Source organism: Larimichthys crocea, chromosome XIII (genome assembly GCF_000972845.2).
Source record: "Larimichthys crocea isolate SSNF chromosome XIII, L_crocea_2.0, whole genome shotgun sequence".
NCBI lineage: Eukaryota > Metazoa > Chordata > Actinopteri > Sciaenidae > Larimichthys > Larimichthys crocea.
The window spans coordinates 8,511,684-8,532,116 of NC_040023.1; the positions used below are offsets into that span (position 1 = coordinate 8,511,684).

Here is a 20,433-nt window from a genome sequence, read left to right on the forward strand (position 1 = left end):
AAGCAGACACTTCTTAAAAATGGGTTAAATGATGTTTTGTGCTTCATTAACGTTCAATATTATGATTTTCATTTCAAAAGTGAGTAAATATATATATATATATAGATATATATATATATATATATATATATATATATATATATATATATATATAAATTTGTCTTCATATTTCACATAAATAATCTAATTACTGCTGCAAACCGCCTCAAACATATGAGGTGAATAACGTGTGTTGTACTGGAATTGTGTGACGTGTTTTAGTTTTTATGGTTTCTGACACTTTTAACTCACCAATTCATGTCAGATAGAAAAAAAAAAAAAGTGTGAGTCCAGATTTTCAGAGCAGCGTGACAAACTGCAGCAGCTGTCAGATGTAAACCATCATTTTGTTCTCGTTTCTTTGCTCTAGTATGATTTCCAGAGGTCATTTTAGATGATATTCTCATTTCTAATAAGCTGCACAGCTGTTAACTAGCGGACAGAAACCCGGGACATCATTTTTCTTAGAGGCACTTCAAGTTTGAGTCTCGCTCTCTCGAGGCCAAATAAAGCAGAAATTAAAGGAAGAGACGCTCCAGAGGTCAAACAAACATGCAACAACATAGAATTAACCAAACAATGCTGACTTGCAGATCACAGCTGGAAACCACGGCAGTTTTTGATTATCTCGTTAAATGAAGTCCTGTGTTACTGCCACTGGTCGCCATTTTAACCCACCTTCTCCTCGCAGGATTAGGCCATCCGTCTTCATCGAGCTGCAGCCTCTGCCTCTGCCTCGGCCGGACTCACTGAATGTAAGAGCTTTCCTGGCAGACGGAGAGCGCGTCGTCCTTGTCGTGTCCTCTGTTACAGGAAGGGCCCTCTAATCAGCTCTGCAGAGAGGATGCTGGGATAACTGGCAGGAAACCAGGTGAGGAGAGGTAAATGAGATGAGATGGATGCTGTGGAGGTAGGTCTGTGTGGGATTTTCCATTCATAATTAAATACAATAAAATCATTACACACAGCAAGATGGTGCGTTCGATGAAGTTTGACAGCTGGAAACATGCACAGAATAATAACAGAAGAATTGTTTACGCAGATAAACAGGATTAATTGTGATTTAAATAATCTTATTGTTGAAAATGAAGATGAATTATGTTCTTGTTCGAGATATTTTCTCACACAAATGTGTTTAAACAAAAGTTTTAATGCTTTCTCTTCCCTGTTTTGTGTTTGGACCCGTCGTCCTTGCTTCTTTCATTGATTCATTTGTCTTTCCTCCGACTCATTCATCATTTTATTCATTAATCTGTCCGTCAACACTGAAGTGGCTGACACTCTTTAAGGTTCTGTGAGGTTATCAATTTAAATCTGTCTGAATTCAAACAAAAGAAAAAGTCTTAAAGAAAAATGATCCAAAAAAAAAAAAGGATTTTTACTTTGGTGTGTTTTTTTTAAACATATATTATACCAAAGCCACTGATAATTATAAATTCTGTGGATTAACATAGATACAGATACACGTTCTAAGTTAATCATCCAGTTTAAACAGTCAGGTTCAGTGAGAACAACACAAAATACACAAAAACTTTAAACTTTAATGTCTGATATTTGTGTGAATCCAAGTCAATCAGTTGGAAGAGGAAGGAAAATCATCCACTCCAAATAATTCTATCATTCTTCTTTTAATATTTTTGTTTTAATCACGTTTTATTGCTATTGTAACAAAAACGATCATTTGGGGAATGATTTAAAGATTTATATGAGCTTCTTAGTGTCAACAGTGTGCAACTATAGACTGTGTAAAAAAGTGAGTCCAACACTAAGTGTATGTAAATTAGCACATTTTAATGAGGTGATGCCTCATTCGCACATTTAAACACTTCAGAAAACCTGTAATATAAAAAAAAGTGAGTAAATACTGCAGAAAAAAAGACAAAATAGATGCAACGATTTCACCAGATTAACCAATTCAGTGTGAAGTAACTCTCCAGCACTGAATGTTATGTTATGTCATGTAACTACTGAAGATGAAGGCTGCCACTTCACTTCACACAAACACATGACACATCAGTTTCCTCACCACGAGTCACTGCGGCGTCATGACATGAGCGGTGATACACACTAACACGCAGACACAGATATGCACACAAACAAACACTCACAGTAAAGCTCACGGTAAATGCCAAAACGATCGAGCCCACACTTGAGTCGGGCTCGATCGATACTCTTTTTGTTTTCTGCTCACAGCTGCTGCTGTGAAAAGGCTGAAGCCGCATTGAGGCCGAGCGTCAGGCCTCTGGAAGCAAAACAAACCACTCGCTGAGGGTCGAGTTCACTGTCTCTGTGCAGAGAGCCACAGCTATGTAATGGAAACTCGTAGTTAGTACCGTCACCTCACAGCGAGAAGGTTCTGGGTTCAAACCCGCCCTTTCTGTGTGGAGTCAGCATGTCTGCATGGGTTCTGTTTGGGTACTACGTCTTCCTCCCACAGTCCAGAGACATGCAGGTTAAATGGTGACTGTATATTGAGCGTGAATGGTTGTTTCTGTCAGCCCTGTGATGAATTTGTCGACCTCTCCAGGCTGCAAGCTGCCTCTCGTCCAATATCAACTGGGATTCATTCATCTGTGATGTCTCCTTCTTCAACTGGTCTTAAAACATGAAAATCCCAACGCAAAGCGCAACCTTACGCTTAAAGACTTTAGTCTGATACATAAACCAGAGGTGATATTTCTGCTGTTGTTCTCTCGGAGGCTGAAGAAGCGACGTGAGTGACAGCAGCAGACCTCAGACCAGCCCTGAGCCTCCGTCGTCGGAGAGGACGGCAGATAAGCTGCTGAGGTGACGAGCTCCTCGACACCTCAGCAGAAAAATCTGACAGAGCCTGAGACAGCACAAAGCCCAGGTGACACATACAGTGTGTGTGTTTATTATGGAGATGCTTTGATGCCCCTCATGTTGCCTGGAAGTCCATCTATCTTTAAGTCTGTCTGCAGGTCAGGACTCCTCAGTCAGTATCATTAATACTGTATGTTATCATTGCCACTGTAACATATATATTTAATCATATATTATGTCTGCCTCTGCCCCTCCTGTCCCGCAGAGGAGACCCTGTGTGCGGACGCCTCTTTAAGCAGTTAAGGAGTGAGTCCTCATCTCCGGCTGCCAAGGACAGGATTACCCAGCAGACAGCCACACTGCTGCCTTCACCTTGTCCTGACCCGCCTCTTCATCCACACACACATCTCCAACGGAGACACTTTTTTTTTTTTTTTCTTCCGAGGATGCTCAACAATAACACCTTTCGCTCAACAGCTCCTAACCTGCAGCTAATCCTTTAAAGCCCTCCACGTAGCAGCCAGAGGTGACTGTGTGTGTTTGGATGTCACTGAGTCAGTCTGCCATGATGTATAGCAACAACAGGTAACAACAGGAAGTCTGATTATGGATGGTAAACTATGAGCTAATGCTTTTTCTGGGTCAGCGGCCTCTCATCCTTTATCCGGCGACCCCGCTGTCAAACACAATGTTGGCTAATTGTCTTCCCTGAATGTTCATTTTGATTTTTTATTCCAATTAGTTGTATTGTTCCGGTGTTATATCGTTAGAAAAGCATGTAACTGCCAAATAACAGGTCTGATTTAACCGGACAGCTGGAATATAATTATCATTAGTTTCCCACGGAGCCGAAAAGCAACAGAAATTATATTTATGACAAAAAAGTAGCTGATCAGAAATGTCAAATAAGAGCTGCCTACCAAAGATGAAGGATTTTCAACTTCAGGTAAAATGATTTAAAAGTCCCTGCTCTCTTCTAACATCTGGTGGTTCGAGCCCACAAAGGGACTTTATGTCCTGGGCGGCAGAAAGTCCGTCTGGAAACGAAGGGTGGCATGAGCAAGCCACCGAACCTCTAACCGCTCCCAGGGTGCCGCTCGCCGTGGCCGCCCATCGCTCCACCATCTCTCTTTGCATGTCTGTCAGCCCTTTGTGTGTCTGTGGTTGAAGTCTAATTCTTTTCTCTGACAGTTTCCTCACTGCAGATCGCACAGAAGTCAGTTTCAGCTTCAAGCCATCAAGTCCAAGCGACTGTAGCCCTTACTGGACGGCCTGCGGCTGTAAATCCTGCTCAACTAGATATGTTTATTATATTTATTCATGATTTATTTATAGGCTCTCGAAAGTACGAGCCTATAAAGCTGGTAAATGTTCCATGTTTTGGTATTTCACATTCCCTTTTATTCACGGACACGGCAGAGAAATGTTGCAGCGGTGTCAGCATCTCCATCTCAGCTGGAAGCACGAAGGCTGACGGTGTTGCTGTGACTCAGGCTGTCAGGTAGCAGAAAAAAAAAGTTTATTTATGTTTATTTTGACTGTATAATTATGTGCTGTAGCTATTGTATGCAGTCATGCCCATACATTTGAATAGTGTGGTGTAACTGACATATTTGATGGGCATGGGCAATACCAAGAAACAGAGAGAGTCCATTTTCCTGAGTTGACACAGTAGACGCCATGTTGGTGAAATTTTATAAACGTGAGGTATAGAAAATTGAAAGTGACACACTGAGGTTAAGAGTCGCAGCTATGGAAACAATACACCGTCTCATAGGGTTGGGTCAGTGTCTGATTTTACACTTCCTGTATCTATTTCAAATTAAGAGCCTTCTAATATTTCATAACGTCAAGGCTTTGATTGTGAAACATGGAAAACGTCCAGCGGATCTGAGCCAGCCCGGTTCAGTCTTTGGACTTTACATTGGTCCAAGCATACCAACTCATCCGAGTCTCAGCGCTGTAAAACTGGCAGGTTTTGATGTTGTAAACCAAGTTGCAAGTTTCAACTTGTCTCATTATGAATTTTCAATGTAAACGTGCTTCAAACAAACACGTTGATGCTTCCAGCATCCCCTAAAACACTAACAGAGCTCCACTGTTGTCCAAAAACGATTGAAAACACATAAATGAACTGTATATAGAACCGGGCCACACGGTCCTTCATTACCATGAAGCACCAAATGGAGATTAATCCACTGTCCCCAACAGTTTACTTAAAACTACAGCGAGTAACTGTTTGTAGAGAATTACTGAACTTTTTTTTACAAGATGAAACTATATATTTGCAAAGTGTTTTTAAAGATTAAAGATATTAAAGTCTTTGCTTGGAGCTGCAGACACAAAGTCAGACTGCATTAAGAGACGAAGCTGACGCGTTGTTGGTTTTGGTCTTCACTATGAAAAGTACAGAGCGCAGCCTTACCCAAGTCATTTAAAACTTAACCATGGGTGACATAGCTCCTGTTTCTATCCTTGTGAGGACAAAGGACCAAATAAACAAACAAAACGGACTGAGGAGGCTTTCATCATTTTCTTTTGTCCTCATCCGTCCCCTCACAAACAGACAACCAACCAGCTGTACCATTATGCATTCATGCACACACACACACACACACACACACACACACACACACACACACGGCTATAAATAGTAAGCTACGTGTTTGTCTTCATATGCAGATACATAACATTTTCTCCTTCTTGTCAGCTCCCTCTGTTTCTTCAGCTTCTCCCTCCCTCGTTCTCACCTTACCTCACCCGTCTCCCTTTTCAGCTTTCCTCCCAACTCCTCCTTTTCTGTCTTGTCTTTCCTTCTCCTCTCTCAGCCAGAATACTAATAAACCTCCTCCTCCTCCTCCTCATCCCTCCTTCCTCCCCTCTCCATCTCGAGTTTTTTTTTTATTCCTACAGAAGCTCATATTCCCCATAAATTTTCCCTGCTTGAATTCTTTGTCCTCGTCGCTCAGCATGACTCATAGACTTTACCCTCCTCCTCATCCCTCCATCCCTTCACTCTCTCAGGCGAGTTTTATTCCGAATGCACCCACGGTCTTTTCTATACTTCCCTACTTTCTCTCTAATTCCCAATCCCTCTTCCTCCTCCTGTTTTTCCTGTTAGCACTTCTTCAGCAAAGGCCACCCGCGTGCTTTCCATCTCCTCCCCAAGCACAGCTTTAATTCATCTAAATTAAAAATGTTTCCTTTGATATATTTGCAAATATTCTTGCGGTGGTGATGTGTAGGGTCTCAGGACATTGTGTTGTCATGGTGATGTTTAAAATGTGTTTGCAGATGCATCATGTGATAAATTATGATACATTTTAAATGGTCACATCAGACGTTACACTCTGTAATCCTGTGATAATTACCTCTACCTGCGTACACTTTAGTCCGGACATGATGATGCCAACGCACCCATTTCACAAATATCCAATACATTTAGTTTTGGCTCTGAGATCTTAAGCTCAAAGTGAAGTGACTCATTCTGTCTTGGACAGTTGCAGTCAGTGACTGGCTCTCGAAAACCAGGTACAGAAAGTGTGATTGCTTTCAAGAGCCTGAAGCGAATATTAACTTCTTTGTCTCTATGAAGTTCTGGAAGTTGCCGTGTGCTGCTGAGAAAGACCGGCTGAGATCAGATGAGGTCGATCTTTCCAGTTAAGAGTGAAGTTGACGGTGTCATGTGGGGAATGACATTTTTATATACATAGAGAAATATTCTTGATGTTGCTACCACGAGACGATGATTCGATAATTTTTAGTGGAACTGTATGACGATATGATCACATCATGTTTGAAAACTGGACTGAGCCGGAAGGCAAAGCTCTCGATTTTCCAGTCCATCTACTTTCCAACCTTGAGCTTTGGGTAGTGACCGAAAGAACGAGATCGCGGAAACAAGCGGCCGAAATGAGCTTCTGGGTGGCCGGAGTTTAGCCTTAGAGACAGAGTTAGGAGCTCAGACATCTGGAAGGAGTTTGGAGTAGAGAAATGAACCAGCTGAGGTGGTTTGGGCATCTGATCAGGATGAAGCCTGGGTGCCTTCCTTTGGACCGCCAACTGCCATACTCCAAATGAGACTACCCTGCTGAAATTAGTGCAGTACGGCGGGAAGTACATAGTATACACAGTGTACTAAAGAGTAGTAACGGCTAACGGAGGTATACGAATTGAGAAACTGCATTAATTTGGTTTGATAGATCAGTTTCTTGATACAACCATTGGTGGAGCTAAAGTATTGTATATGATTACATCATTACTACAGTGTGGGTGCTGCTATGATGTTTCCCCTTCTAGGTTGCTGTGTTTCTACACACAGTAGAGGACATCCAGGTTAAAGAAACAACACAAAAGAAAAACAAACAGCAAAACTACATTTACAACCACTCCATGCAGCTGGGGGAGGGGTGGGGGTTGTTCATTACCGTGCCCTGCTGTCAACTTCTCAGCTGTCACAATGAGCCAGCAGGGGAAAGCTGAAGCATCCACAAGGCCAAGAATCCACCGAGCAATTCTCAGCTATTACTGCTGAATGTGTTTTGCTTGGCCGTGAGCTCAAAATAAAGATAGATAGACTGAAATAAGGAGGACGGGTACAGAATATTGAGCTGAAAAACTGATTTACTCAAATTAGATAACCCACCTTTTGGAAAATTTAACTTCCTGCTGCTCATGGAGGTAAAGCAAAGCTTTGGTTCACCTGCTGCTCAGAAGATCTTAGACCTATCTGTTTGCTGAGGTCACCAGCGAGTAATTATGTTTTTTTGTCCACATTCAATGACGTCAGGACTGCGGCGAGGGCTATAAATCTTTCAAACATCTCAGGCTGTGCTGATACAACTCTGATTGCAGAGGAAGGATGACACATTTTGGCACGGTGTACTGGTGTTTAAGAGAATTATACTGCCTGGTCTGATGGGGCAGCTATAATTAAAGTGAAGAGCTGCCACGGCAACAGGCCGGTTTTAATAAAAACCTGAGGGGGATGATGCAGCTTTTTTTCCATTAAGATTCTCGGAGGATGACATGTAAGTGCTGGTGCATGCAAAGTGAAGTCAGAATATTTTATTCCTGTTGAATTAAATCTTCAAAATGAATAATGTGGATTTATCCTGCAGTGTTATAAACCTGAATAAAACCCGAATCCATTCTTCAGTCATTAGAAGGCGACACAAGCCTTGTACGCAGTCTAAATTATGTCGACAGTTTAATATCAAACCAAACAAGCCACAAACTGAAATACACCTCGATCCGTTACACTATGTGTCTACAGTTTTAGTGACTCCTGTGTTTCCGGATAACCAGTGACTGCATTTACTTGCGTATTTCCAGTTTATTACAACATGGGACTTACTTTAGTCATCTTCTATCAGTTATGATAATATTACACACCGAGTTAATTGCTGCGATCTTGCGTCTCTTAAAGGGAATCCGACGATCACACAGGTTGGACCCAATCTCTAAGTTTTCTGAAAAGTCGTCCGAACTTAAGAACAAAACATCAAATTTGTCGCTGTCCACCTTCTTAGAAAGGTCATGGTCATAGTTACAAGACACTAAATATAGGAGTTTAGATCTAAGAGGAGTGTTGGACATATTTTATATTTCCTACTGACCGTTGTTCTCTAACCACCATCATCATCTTGTCCTAACTCTAACCAGGTCGTAAATAAACCTTACTGGTCATATCGCCTTCAGTAAGTTTGGAAACTTCACTATACATTTCTGGGGACATCCCAACATTTACGCGTGTCTGGAGCAGGTGAAATGCCGCCCCCTGTTTTCAGACATCACACACAGTTGTTGTCTTACTCAGAAGTCTTTCTACATCTGGTAGGATTTTGGTCAAAGTGTGAGATGTTTTAAAGTCTGTTTCTGTTCAAAGAAAGAAAGAAGCTCTATCTTGGAGTCATTAATGCGTCTGCAGCTTAGTGTGGGGTTCACGGCTGTGCTTCTGTTCTCCATCAGAGATAGAGATCGAGTTAATAGAGATCGAGTTAATAGAGATCGAGTTAATAGAGTCGGGAGCGCCATCCTTCCTCGCCTGTACTCTACAGCTGAACCGGTGGGGGAGGCAGAGAGGAGGCGAGGGTGGATGTGTTTGGAGGAGGAGAACAGCTGTACTGCATTGTTAGGGAGAGACAGATGAGAGATGAGAGGGAAGGGGTAGGGAAAGCCCAGCTGCAGACTCAAACAGACTGACGTGAGGCACATATTACATGCATCAGATATCGCTCGTATCGACACTCGCTCTCCTTTACTCGAGCAGAATAAAACTTAAAAAAAATCCCCCCCACTGATTAATATAAAAAACTACAAATCAGACAGTTCATCAGGGGGGTGACGTCTGAGGGCAAATGATGAGTCAGCTTGCTGCTGTCAGAGCTCAGGAGTTACTTCTAGTTTCGGCCATGAGCTGACACCTCGGCATGGTGAGATAATGAGGTATCTGCAGAATAACACCAAGTAACCAGAAACACGACATCAGGATATTTCCAGAAGGTGCAAAGTTTTCTACGCTGGTCTGTGCTGTAGTTACTGAGAACTGAAACATTTTGGTGCATGTAGATATACACTGTTACCTGTTTATCGGCTTGCTTCAACTAAAGAAGCGTAATGCAACAGTCCTGCAATGAATCCTCCATTCATACGGAAGCCCTGAGCGGCCATGCATTGATACATTTTATTTCCTCTGTCTAATTTCATTTGTTTTCTCGATCTCGAGTTATTTATATCATTATCTTGAAATAGCAAATGTTGTTATCCTGGGATAATAGGATCATTTTCTCGATATCTCAACATGACGAGACTTTGTTTTCCCGAGTCAACGACATAATTAACTCGGGATCTCGGCTCTCAAGAAAACAAAAGTATATTAAATTATTGTAAACGCAACGTTCTCCTCTCTCCTCTGACATTGCTACACTTGAATGATGTTTCCTGCAATAATTTAATTCACTACACCAGCTGTCCCCAACCACTGGTACCGGTCCGCGGGTCATTTATTCATTACAACAGTCTGAAAGATGTTTTATTTTGAAAAATGGCCGGATATGTCAAGTTGCATGCCGTCGTTACCCCAAAAATGAAGCCCACAAGTGTCCTTAGAGAACTTCTTTGGAAAAACCAAACCAAAGTTACGGAGAAGACTGGACTTTAGGGAACACACTTGATTAATGATTGGAAAGCAGATGATAATGAGAAAGTGGAAAGAGGCAGAGTAGGTGTTAGGTAAAGTAGCTGCTTTTGAAAGAATATCCTATAGATTAACAAATGATACTGATAAATATAACGAGAAATGGGAAATGTTTTTAAGACTGTATTCTTTACAGGGTATCTAAAATATTTCTGCATACATTGATCATAATGGGCTGTTTGTGGGGGAGCGGGATGGAAACAAAGGTGGAGGTGGACTGGATGTTATGCAGGGATCTGTTCACTGGAGCATGGACTGATGTATCTGTCTGTGACTTGTTATCGATTTATTGTATTTCATTTTCTATTTGTTATTTTTCTGTTTTATTGTGAAAATAAGATTGTGCATCTTGACTTTGCCTTATTTTATTTATTTATTTTTTTCCGCTGTTCTCTTAGTTTAATCTTGTAAAATGTATAAAACTCAATAAAACATTTGAATCAGAAACACTTGAATGAATTATGTTGTTATCTCGGGAAAAAAACAAAATTTCATTACCTCGAGTTCTCGAGGAAACTATCCCATTATTTCAGGATAATGGGATAATATTTTTTTTAATATACATGCTGTATATCTATATATAACTCTAGAGCTCAATTAAGTCGTTATCATGAGAAATTAAATGTATGAATGTATGATAGGGAATAAAATCAGTTTTAAAAGAAGCACATCCAACACAGCAACAGCTTTAAAAGTCCACTCAGTGTGTGTGTGTGTGTTCATGTGTGATTAGAAGTATATCTAATCTACCTTTGACCGCTTCACTGTATTTGTGTGTGTGTGTAAGACAGTGTGTGTGTGTGTGTGTGTGTGTGTGTGTGTGTGTGTGCGTGTGAATGTGTGCGCGTGCGTGATAGCCAAAAAAAGAGAGAGGAGAGAGAGCGACGTCGACAATGACAGGAGGAAACAGGAGTGTGTGACGACGAGAGAGAGAGAGAGAGAGAGAGAGAGGAGGCGAAGCGGATGACACGCACACACACCCTCTCTCTTTCTCACATACGGAGGAGAGGAGAACAGTGAAGGAGAGGAGGAGGAGACAGAAAGAGAAGAAGAAGAAGAAGAAACAGAAGAAGAGGGGACACCGGGAGAAATGCCCGCTGGACGGATGGATTTTATTTTCCCCGAGCTGCACGAGCCTCTGTAAGACAACATGGGCTGCATAGGATCCCGGACGATCAGTAAGAACACACCGCTCATGTTCTGCCATGTGCATGGATGGATGGATGGATGAATAGATGGATGGATGGATGGAGAGATGGATGGATGGATGGAGAGATGGAGGCATGCAGGGTCAAAAGAAGAAGCCGGAGCGCGAAAAAAGACTTTTTGCAGCGATTTGAAGTGTTTTTGGAAGGTGTAGTGTGTGTGTACTTTACTATAGGGATTACATTAGTGTGTGTGTGTGTGTGTGTGTGTGTGTGTGTGTGTGTGTGTTGGAGCGGAGACGCGGAGGGGTGAGGCGGGACAGACAGGCAGGCAGCAGCAGCAGCAGGGATGTGAGCGGAATAAGATGCGGCTTGACGGTGTCGACTCCACATGGATGACACCGGGAGAGAGAGAGAGAGAGAGAGAGAGAGAGAGAGAGAGAGAGAGAGACCTCCGCCTTGACTTGAAACTAAGGTCATTGTGTGCTGGGTGTCTGGGAAAATTCCCCTCTCCTCCTTTCCTTTCCTTTCCTTTCCTTTCCTTTCCTCTCATCATCCCTTCTTCCCCTCCATCCTCTCCTCCATCCTCACCTCTCTCTTGTCTCTCTATACTGTGCGTCATGCAGCGACGTAATAAATCGAAGACGCAGGCAGTGCACACCGGGTTTCACACACACACACACACACACACACACACACACACACACACACACACACACACACACACACACACTGATATGAACAGGAAGCTCGGAGCAGGATGAGTCAGAACCGGGCCGGGTGAACTCAGGTGTGAGTCTGTTGCTCTGCACATGTAGGTCAATCCTGCAAAGTTACATACACAAACATGATCCTTTACTATACTTGTGAGGACCTGTCATTGAGACCATGCATTAAGCTGGAAGCCTCCTGCCTCCCTACATTAGTCTCTCTGTGTGACTCAGTAACAGGTCATTTGATTGGTGGAGTATCTGTGTGGACGGGCACTGAAACCATCCAGGTACTGACCTTGTGTCGTGCACCTGTACGCTTTCAGGTGACGGCAGTACCTGGAGGTCTTCGCCTGTTTAATAGAATAAAATAAGAATACCGTATCGCACAAATGCAACAATTGATGAGCAATGATCGGCAACGATCTACCTTTCTAAATCACCCACTTTGTGACTAGATAGACAGATCACAGACAGGTTACAGGACGAACCTGGCTCTAACTGGGCCCATGAAACAGACAGATGTTAGTTGGATCCCCGTCCTTTGTGTTACTGTAGCTAAGCAGATAGATCACCTCCATTAATTGCAGTCGTCTGTGGTTCAAGCCTCTGGATTTTCCTCAAGCAAGACACTGAACTAGTACCCTACGGTTAGGCCAGCGCCTTGGCTGATGAGTGTGCAGGAGCTGCCGGGGTCTTAAAGGTAATCAGTGCTAATTGTTGAATGTTTTAGAGGGACAGGTGTCTTAAATGAACTAACAGTGCATAACCAACAAAACATCACGTGTCTACATTCAGAATTTATAAACGAGCAACGATTCGAAGCTTCACGTTTGGCATCTTGGTTTTTCAGAACCAGAAGTGACCACATCTGGAGACAGCGTGCAGCTGTTGGGGGAAATCCTGCGAGTTGGACTGTGCTTGGTTTTTAAAAATATGTTTCTGAACACGTCTGAGGAGAGGAACAGTCAGTGCAGTAACAGAGTCTTGACCACATTTGATCAGCGCTGCCTAGTTTGATCGGAGCTTGTGCGCTCGGTGTGTTGGATGGACTCCTCGATAATGACTTGTCAGTCACAAAGTAGCCCGGCCTAAAGCGCACCCTGCTTCATCGTCTGTGTTACTCTAAGCAGGATCATGATTTACAACATGAACGTCATGCTGTATGGAAGATTTCAAACTAGCTCTCAAAACATCTGCACAGATATGTCCAAAAAACGTCTGTAATCCAAACGCTGAGGAGACTTTCACTCTAAATATCAAACAATCTTTAAAGAAATGAGGATCAGGACAAAATGTCCTCACTCTCAAGGTCTGCAATGAGTCCTCTCAAAGACAGAAGCACACACGAGTCTTTAAATCCTCCACAGAAGCCTCTTCACTACAGACACTAAGACCCGAAAGACACACTTCAAACTGCTCTGCTGTCTGTTCGAGGAAAGCATGGTCACCCCACTGTGTGTGTGTGTGTGTGTGTGTGAGTGTATCATCATTTCCCAGCTGCTGTGTCCTGCCTTCACATGCTCATGTATGCAGACTTTACACATTGTACCAGAGGACGATCGCCTCCTTCTGTCTCCTAAACGCTCCATCAAAGCCTCATCAGCTCCTTTATGAGAGCAAACAGCGGCTGCCGGGGGATTTAAATAAATAAAGGGAGGGAAAATTTGACCTTTGATTGTCATTGAGCTGGGCGGACGGACGGAGAGGGATCGGGGGAGGGATGGTTGGTGAGGATAACGATAAGGAAAGGCAGAGAGAGAGAGAGAGAGAGAGAGGAGGGAGGTTTTTTGGGAGCTAACATAACGTCCTGATGTTTTTTGGTTTCATAAGTGGGTGTGTTCCCTTTTATGTTCAGCTTTCTGCTCTCATCTTATCTCCTCTGGCTGTCTCCCTCTCTCTCTCTCCCTCTCTCTCTCTCTCTTCTTCTCTATCCATTATTTGCAGTGTCGTAAGTAGATCAAAGCATATTACGCTTGCTATGTGCCGGGCACATTATCTCATGCCAGTTGATATTCTCAGTTTTGGAAATGTGTCCAGACGCTGTGAGGAGCGAGCTGAAATTGAATCTGCAGCAGTGCTTCGGTTCTGTTAGGACTAAACACAGGAGAGTGTTGCTCGAGGAGTCTGCCCAACATCTGACTGTCGTGTTGTTGTAGCTAAAACTTGCACATTTCGTTTGTTTCTATCTCCAACTTAATGATGACTGCCAGTCTGTCTTTCTTGTCGTCTTTTAGGTTTAGCTGGGTAGTTTGCACAGATAAGCAACAGCCACCATCACTGAACAAAGTGTCGCCTACAGAAACTGAAATCAAAGGTGGAAGACATCACTGCTGTAATTGGAGGGTTGTCTCTCGGATGTGCAGGGGAGGAAAGTCACTGAATCGCTTAGCGAGAGAGATGAAGACATAAAACAACTTTTATAGTTTTGGTTTTATGCGACCTTGATCAGGGACACGGAGGCAGCGTTGTTGGGAGCAGTGCATGCAGGAGCTGAAGGTAAACACCTGTTCTAGTGAGGGATTGGCTCGCAGGTACAGAGGACACCAAAGAAAGGAGGAAAGCCGCCATTCGAGATGCAAAACATTGACAAGAACACACCCTCCATTTTTCATTTCGTCCAGAGCATCAAACCAGCAACTTTTCACACATATCTGTTGTCACTTTAAAGCAGCATTGTGTAGAAATTAGACAATGTCTTCTGCTGTTTTTTCTCCTCTGTCATTACGTCTATACAGGCTATTAAGCCTGGTTACATTGCCCGCTTTTCTAGCTCCGGTTCTGGCATGACATCAGCTCTACTCCCCAATTACCATTCCCCACCACAGGTTTTGAAAACCTCCACTCTTTGGTGGTTCAAAACACGAACACTGTCCATGAGAAAACTCAGTGAAATAGACGGAAAGTTTTAATTCAGACCAAAAACCATCAATCCAAACCTCCTCCTGTATTCACCATCACAGTATTCCACTGATGTGCAGTTGACTGTAATGTGTTAAGATATGCACTAAAACTGTTGACATTTAAAGGGTCATTTTTTGAAGAAGTGTGTAGAGACGGTGGTCGTTTTTATACGCGTTCACCCAAACGTCCTTAAAAGACGTTGATTCATGGAAAATGCTTCATCAACGTGCTGGAAATGAGCCAACAGAATAAAAGACACACACCTACCTCTGCTGCTTTCTGCCTACACAACACTTAACACAAGGTCAAACTTCAAGGGCACTCAGACAGACCTCCACCAAGGCTGTTAGTCCAGTCTTCCATCCACTGCGTGATTTGCATCTGCTTCAGAATTTAATGGGATCTTCCTACAGCCTTCCACCAAGTCTCATGAAAAATGGGACAGTAATTTGTCCATAATCCTGTTGACAGAGGAACAAACGGCAATCTCCTTAAATTGACAGAATACAAACAAGGAACCTCGGTCATAATGTCCTTGAAAGTTCATAAAACTCACAAAGACACATTTAATCCTACTTACAATTTATTTGCTAACACATTAAATGTTGTGCCCCCCCGTAGGTTTGTTTCCACACACAGCTCTGTGAAGACAAATTAGGTTTTTTTGTGGGTTTAACGATTCACCAACTTAGTTGTAGTAACAGTAATTCAGAAGATATTTCCTAGGGAGAGAATAATGCTTTATATTCTGAAAATAGAGAATACTGGAAGCTTACAGTCAGCATTACAGGAAGAATACTAATGCTGCAAACAAACCTCAGCATCAACAAAGGTACACGATGTAGAAGTTGGTCTTGTTGGGGAAAGAGAAGGGAACAGAGCCCCATCATCAAGTGTTTTTCCCCAAATTAACTGTTTTATAGTTCAATAAAACCTCCTCTTACACTAAAAGGTCCAGGATGGCCCTAAAATTCAGCTCCTGGGATTCAGCGAAAGTGTTTCAGGGATCACGATACAAACTTGGAAACAGTGTTCAGTGTGACAGAGCTTGTTAAAATCGGTCAGGGTGATACGACACCCCCCCCGCCTCCTCCTCCCAATCACTCCAATTTATTGCCTGCGGAATATTTCCTGCTGCGTTTCTTGCGAGGAGCATCTATTCTTATATTAGGCCTGAGCGAGAGCGGCTGCTGCTAAAAATAGATCCGGGGTAAAAGAGGGAGGTCAATGAGAAACGGAGGGAGGGGAGGGAAGGGAAAATGTTACAGTAAATATGGGTCAACAGCTCTCTCTCTCTCTCACTCTCTCTCTCACTCCTTGTATTTCTTCCTCTCTCATTCACATCTCACCCTTGACTTTGTGCAAGTGAATGAAACGTTGGATCAGCCCGAGCAAAGTCTTGTTTCTGGAAAATAAATAGTACAATGAATCAGAGAGGACCCCCCTAAAAAAGATTGTTTCAGTTGTATTTTTTTTATTGCATTTGCACTTTCTATTACCTCAGGGATCCTGCAGTAGTTTGGACTTACATCACTTTGTTCCCTTCAGCTGTGTGCAATTTAACCAAAGCGTCACTGCCCTGACACTACACTCAGTCGTCCTTCAGTTACAGTGGAGCTGATGTTTGGCAGTCATCGCTCAGGCAGCAGGACGGTCACACGGAGAGAGGCTTTCAGGCCCGACAGTCGCACTTCCATCTCCACACTTTTACAATCAGGGCCGGAAAAAGATGACAACTCCTGCAGCTGACAGAAGCTTGCACTAATATAAATGACCGCCGAAGAAGATCGAGGCGCCTGATGCACTGAAACGCTGTAAGCTGTCATCTCAGGCCTTTTCACATCCACTGTGCGGAGAGAGAGAGAGATTTAAGACTGCTTTACCTGGGAAACAAAATCTGTACTGCAATGCAGCTGAGTCTAGACTGTGCCTAAATATATCTGTTCGATGGCTAACGTCTCAGGATTCGTCATATCGGGAAACTTGATGTAGCTGCCTCGAGGCACCGTTTGACAAAATGGGGGTAATTTCAGCGTTGAAAGGGAACAATTACTTCAGAGCTCTTGCACATCAGACGGTCTTATGAACAGGTGTGTCAGGTCAGTGCAGACTGGTTCTGACTGCACACCGTCAATCACTCATTTACAATCTTTAGTTGGTCTGGAGGTTCTCTTACATAGCCTCGAAAGGTATGAATGACGGGATCCAACTGAGTGTGTTCGTGGAATTCAGAGGCCGAGGATCTGCGCTTTGCTCGGGTGAGTGAAGGATTCAAAAGGCAGCTTGCAGGTGTGTTAGGTCAGGGTTAGAGACAGGTGTCGCCTGTCAGAGGGCTCAGCAGATTTGTGACGCCACAGTCCGATACCTACTGCTGCCTGATCGTGGATCAAAACATCATTTAGCACCCCCTACAGGCACCACCACAGTCTGCCATGCCATGCCTATAATTCCACTGTTTATGTTCAGATTAAGCGCTTAAAGTGGCGTTATGGAGATGACAGAGAAAACCAGGCGTTCATTCATTCGTTGACATCGTCATCATCGAATGCGGTAAAATGTTTTCTTCAGCTGCAGTGCACTGAGCTCTCGGAGCCTCGGCACAATAAACATGTTGGAGATGATTTTGTCATTTCTTTCCTTCTAAGCCTTTTTGTCCGGAGGAACAGCTTCCAGCAACTGTTTTCAGTCCAACAGATCTCGCTCCAAATCCGAGGCAGAGGCTGACAATGGGCAGAGCGGCACAGAGGTTGTCTGAGGCTGCTGCTGTTTGTCTTGTTTACAATAATTGTCCTGACGTAGTGAGTGCAGCTGGAGTCGGACTCTTGCAGAAACAGGCCATGAGGTGGTGGCCGCCGTCGCATCGAGACGTTCATTCAAAACATCTGTTTGTGTTTTTAAAACGCGTACGACGTACTGAAGGAAGCACAAGGTCGCACAGTGCAGCGCAGTGGGACTGCCTGTTCTCACTGAGGGTCTAATAGCAGGTGTCACCGTTTCACAGTCGGGGCGTTGTGAATCTCTTTGGCGCTTCAGAGCGTTACTATGAAACCAGAGTTTCTGCTCTTTGCTCGTCTTCATGGTTCGGTCTCTATTTATCTACTTCACACTTAAGTTTGCAGTTTATAGTAGATTGCACACCAGTCTTGGTAATCGAACTAAAGACATTGTAGAATTCAACTGCCGTGAAGTTAGACGTCTTTGACTGATTTTGTGTCTTTCAGTTGATTGTTTTGGCTTTGCAGCAGTTTCCACAAAACGATTCAGCAAATAGCTGAAAAGTTTAAAAAATCTGCTGCATGTTTGGTGCCGAGGATCAAACATCAGATAAAGTTAGATAAAGATAATCTGGTGAACATAGTAGAGCCTTTAGTAGCAAAAGTATAAAATAGTTTCTCCGGGGGTTTGTAGAGAGCAAAAGAAGTTTAGATATTTTGATGGATGCAAGACAAACTTTAGATGCTGCAAAAATAAGATGACAGCGGACACAAATCCACCCAGACGGCTCAAACTGAGGCAATCATATTAAGGAAAATGATATTTCAATGCCATCACTCAAATTTATCTTTTTTTTTAATTTTACCATATGTTTGTCTCTTTTTTGGCAAATAAACTACACCTAACTTTAATCCCGGCAACCAGAAATGATTCAAGAGGCGGCAAATAATCTACATGATATTATCATATTAAATATGACGATTATCAAAAGTACTGGTTTATCGCGACACCCCTATTTTTCACTAGGAAGGAGAGGGTGAGGTGACGGGGATGCAGTCAGCTACTACACAGCTAGTTGCCACTAAACCCAACACCCTGATCCTTTAAAAGTCTTTAAAGGTGAAAGCTCTGATCTAGAGGCAGAGTTAAGTCTGACTGTAGATATCTTCAGATGATTATACTAACACAAATAAAGCTAAGCATATTATATTCTGTACATAGAGCACCCTAATGAACCATAAGCTGTAGATCATTTGAACAATTATTATTTTTTAGTATTTTACCAGGAGGGCCTTTTAAAATAAATAGAACTCGGTCACCCTTTGAGTGAAAATCTTGAATATTTGGTTCACGTCTCAGCCCTGGAGCTCTTAATTAACAGATTTCCTGCTTCGCCATGGTCATTATACAGCATTGGATGACTCAATGAGCAGTAATATTGCTGTGTCACTGAGGTTAGCTGTTCAACCACAATTTTACATGCTCATAGTGCTGAATGGTGCATCAGACCAAAAGCTGTTATATTAAAGTTAAAGTCGCCTCATGACCGTGCACAGATTTACTGTCTGTGTTAATAATGAAATCTATACATTATACAGCCGTTTGTTGTGTCAATGTTTGTGCCACCTGGGTTGTAATCTTATCCGCCTGTAAGTGTAGTATTGTTTTGGCCTCCGTGTATCAGTTGGCAGGAAGAGACGCCCCGACCAAAGAGTAAAGGACAGGCTCCACGGTTTGGCAGACAGCAGCTCGATTTCCACATAAATAAACGCAGGGCTGGATAATGCAAGTCGCGTTTGATGTGACACTTGGCCTGTGTGGTCATCTGTGAATGCAACGCGATCAGAGAGAGGAGTCCTGCTGGTTTTATTTTTAGCCAAATCGATTCAGGCCAGTAATGGAAAAAGAAGGTGATGTTTCCTTCAGGCTTGTTGCTCGTTTTCCAGTTTTCCACCTCTGGATTTGCATCATAATGTGTCTCTGTGTACACGTCCCGGGCTCCGGGTTCTCCACATGGAAGCCTGAAGCTGTCAGGGCCACATGAATTTTTAGTAGAGACGTGACGAGCAGCTTGGGAGGCAATCAGGCAATTTCACATTTTTCTAAATGGCATTCAGACGAAACCGCTCGAATTTCAATACTCAAAATTCCCATTAGGAGATGTCAGTGAACTGCACACAGCTCGTGTTTACTGACTCAGCTGGTCTGTGGACTGAAATGAAAAAGTTGAAGTAGGTCGCATTTAACTTTTGACTGGATTTCTTTGAGCAAATTGCACGACGTCTATAAGATTTATGCATCTAAATTTAGACAGCGGGGATAAAGTTTTGCCTCAGTTGCAGGTTTCAGCGACCAAACACTGTCCTCACACATTCATTAATTAATGGTCTTAACCCACTTAACCTCTGCAAGGTCAGCGGGGCTGGAATCCGTCCCAGCACACGTTGTCCTTTTATAAAATTCAAGTGTCTCTATTTGGCTGTCTCACATGACTTGATAACACAAGTGTCCCGCTCGGTCATACGGTCTGGTCTGTTTATCACTTATTACCTCCTGACAAGGAGATTCAGTCCCACTTGACTGGGAGTTTGCAAAAACTGCATACTAGGCTTCAAAGTTAGAGGAGAGTTCGGGCACGGAGCAGATAGGAACGGGTTGTTTTTTTTTTTTGGTATGAATAGTGCCCGAAAGCTTCACATTTTTAGCTGCCTTCTCTTCTCCTGGATTCCTTTGTTCAAAATCCAAACAGCAAACATCATCCAGCGTATATGTTTTCTAGGTATCATAACATAAATAGCTTTTTTTACATTGAAGGATAAGGTTGGTGTTATTCTCTATTTTTCTTTATCTCAACCAATCCCATGATAAGACTAAAACTAACAATATGTTAGTCAAACTTTCTGAGTTCCCTACTTTTAAAAAACCTCACAAATATGGT

At 42.9% G+C, this 20,433-nt stretch overlaps 1 protein-coding gene across 5 annotated transcripts in view; it reads left to right on the plus strand.

Moving 5' to 3' along the window:
- Positions 1-11,030: 11,030 nt before the first annotated feature.
- Positions 11,031-20,433, plus strand: part of LOC104936378 (uncharacterized) — a 46,899-nt gene continuing 37,496 nt past the window's right edge. For all 5 annotated transcript variants that reach the window (XM_019254818.2, XM_019254833.2, XM_019254828.2 and 2 more), the window contains exon 1: positions 11,031-11,199. In XM_019254818.2, the coding sequence (XP_019110363.1) occupies positions 11,172-11,199 (28 nt within the window). In that variant the 5' untranslated portion in view covers positions 11,031-11,171. The remainder of the gene's footprint in view (positions 11,200-20,433) is intronic.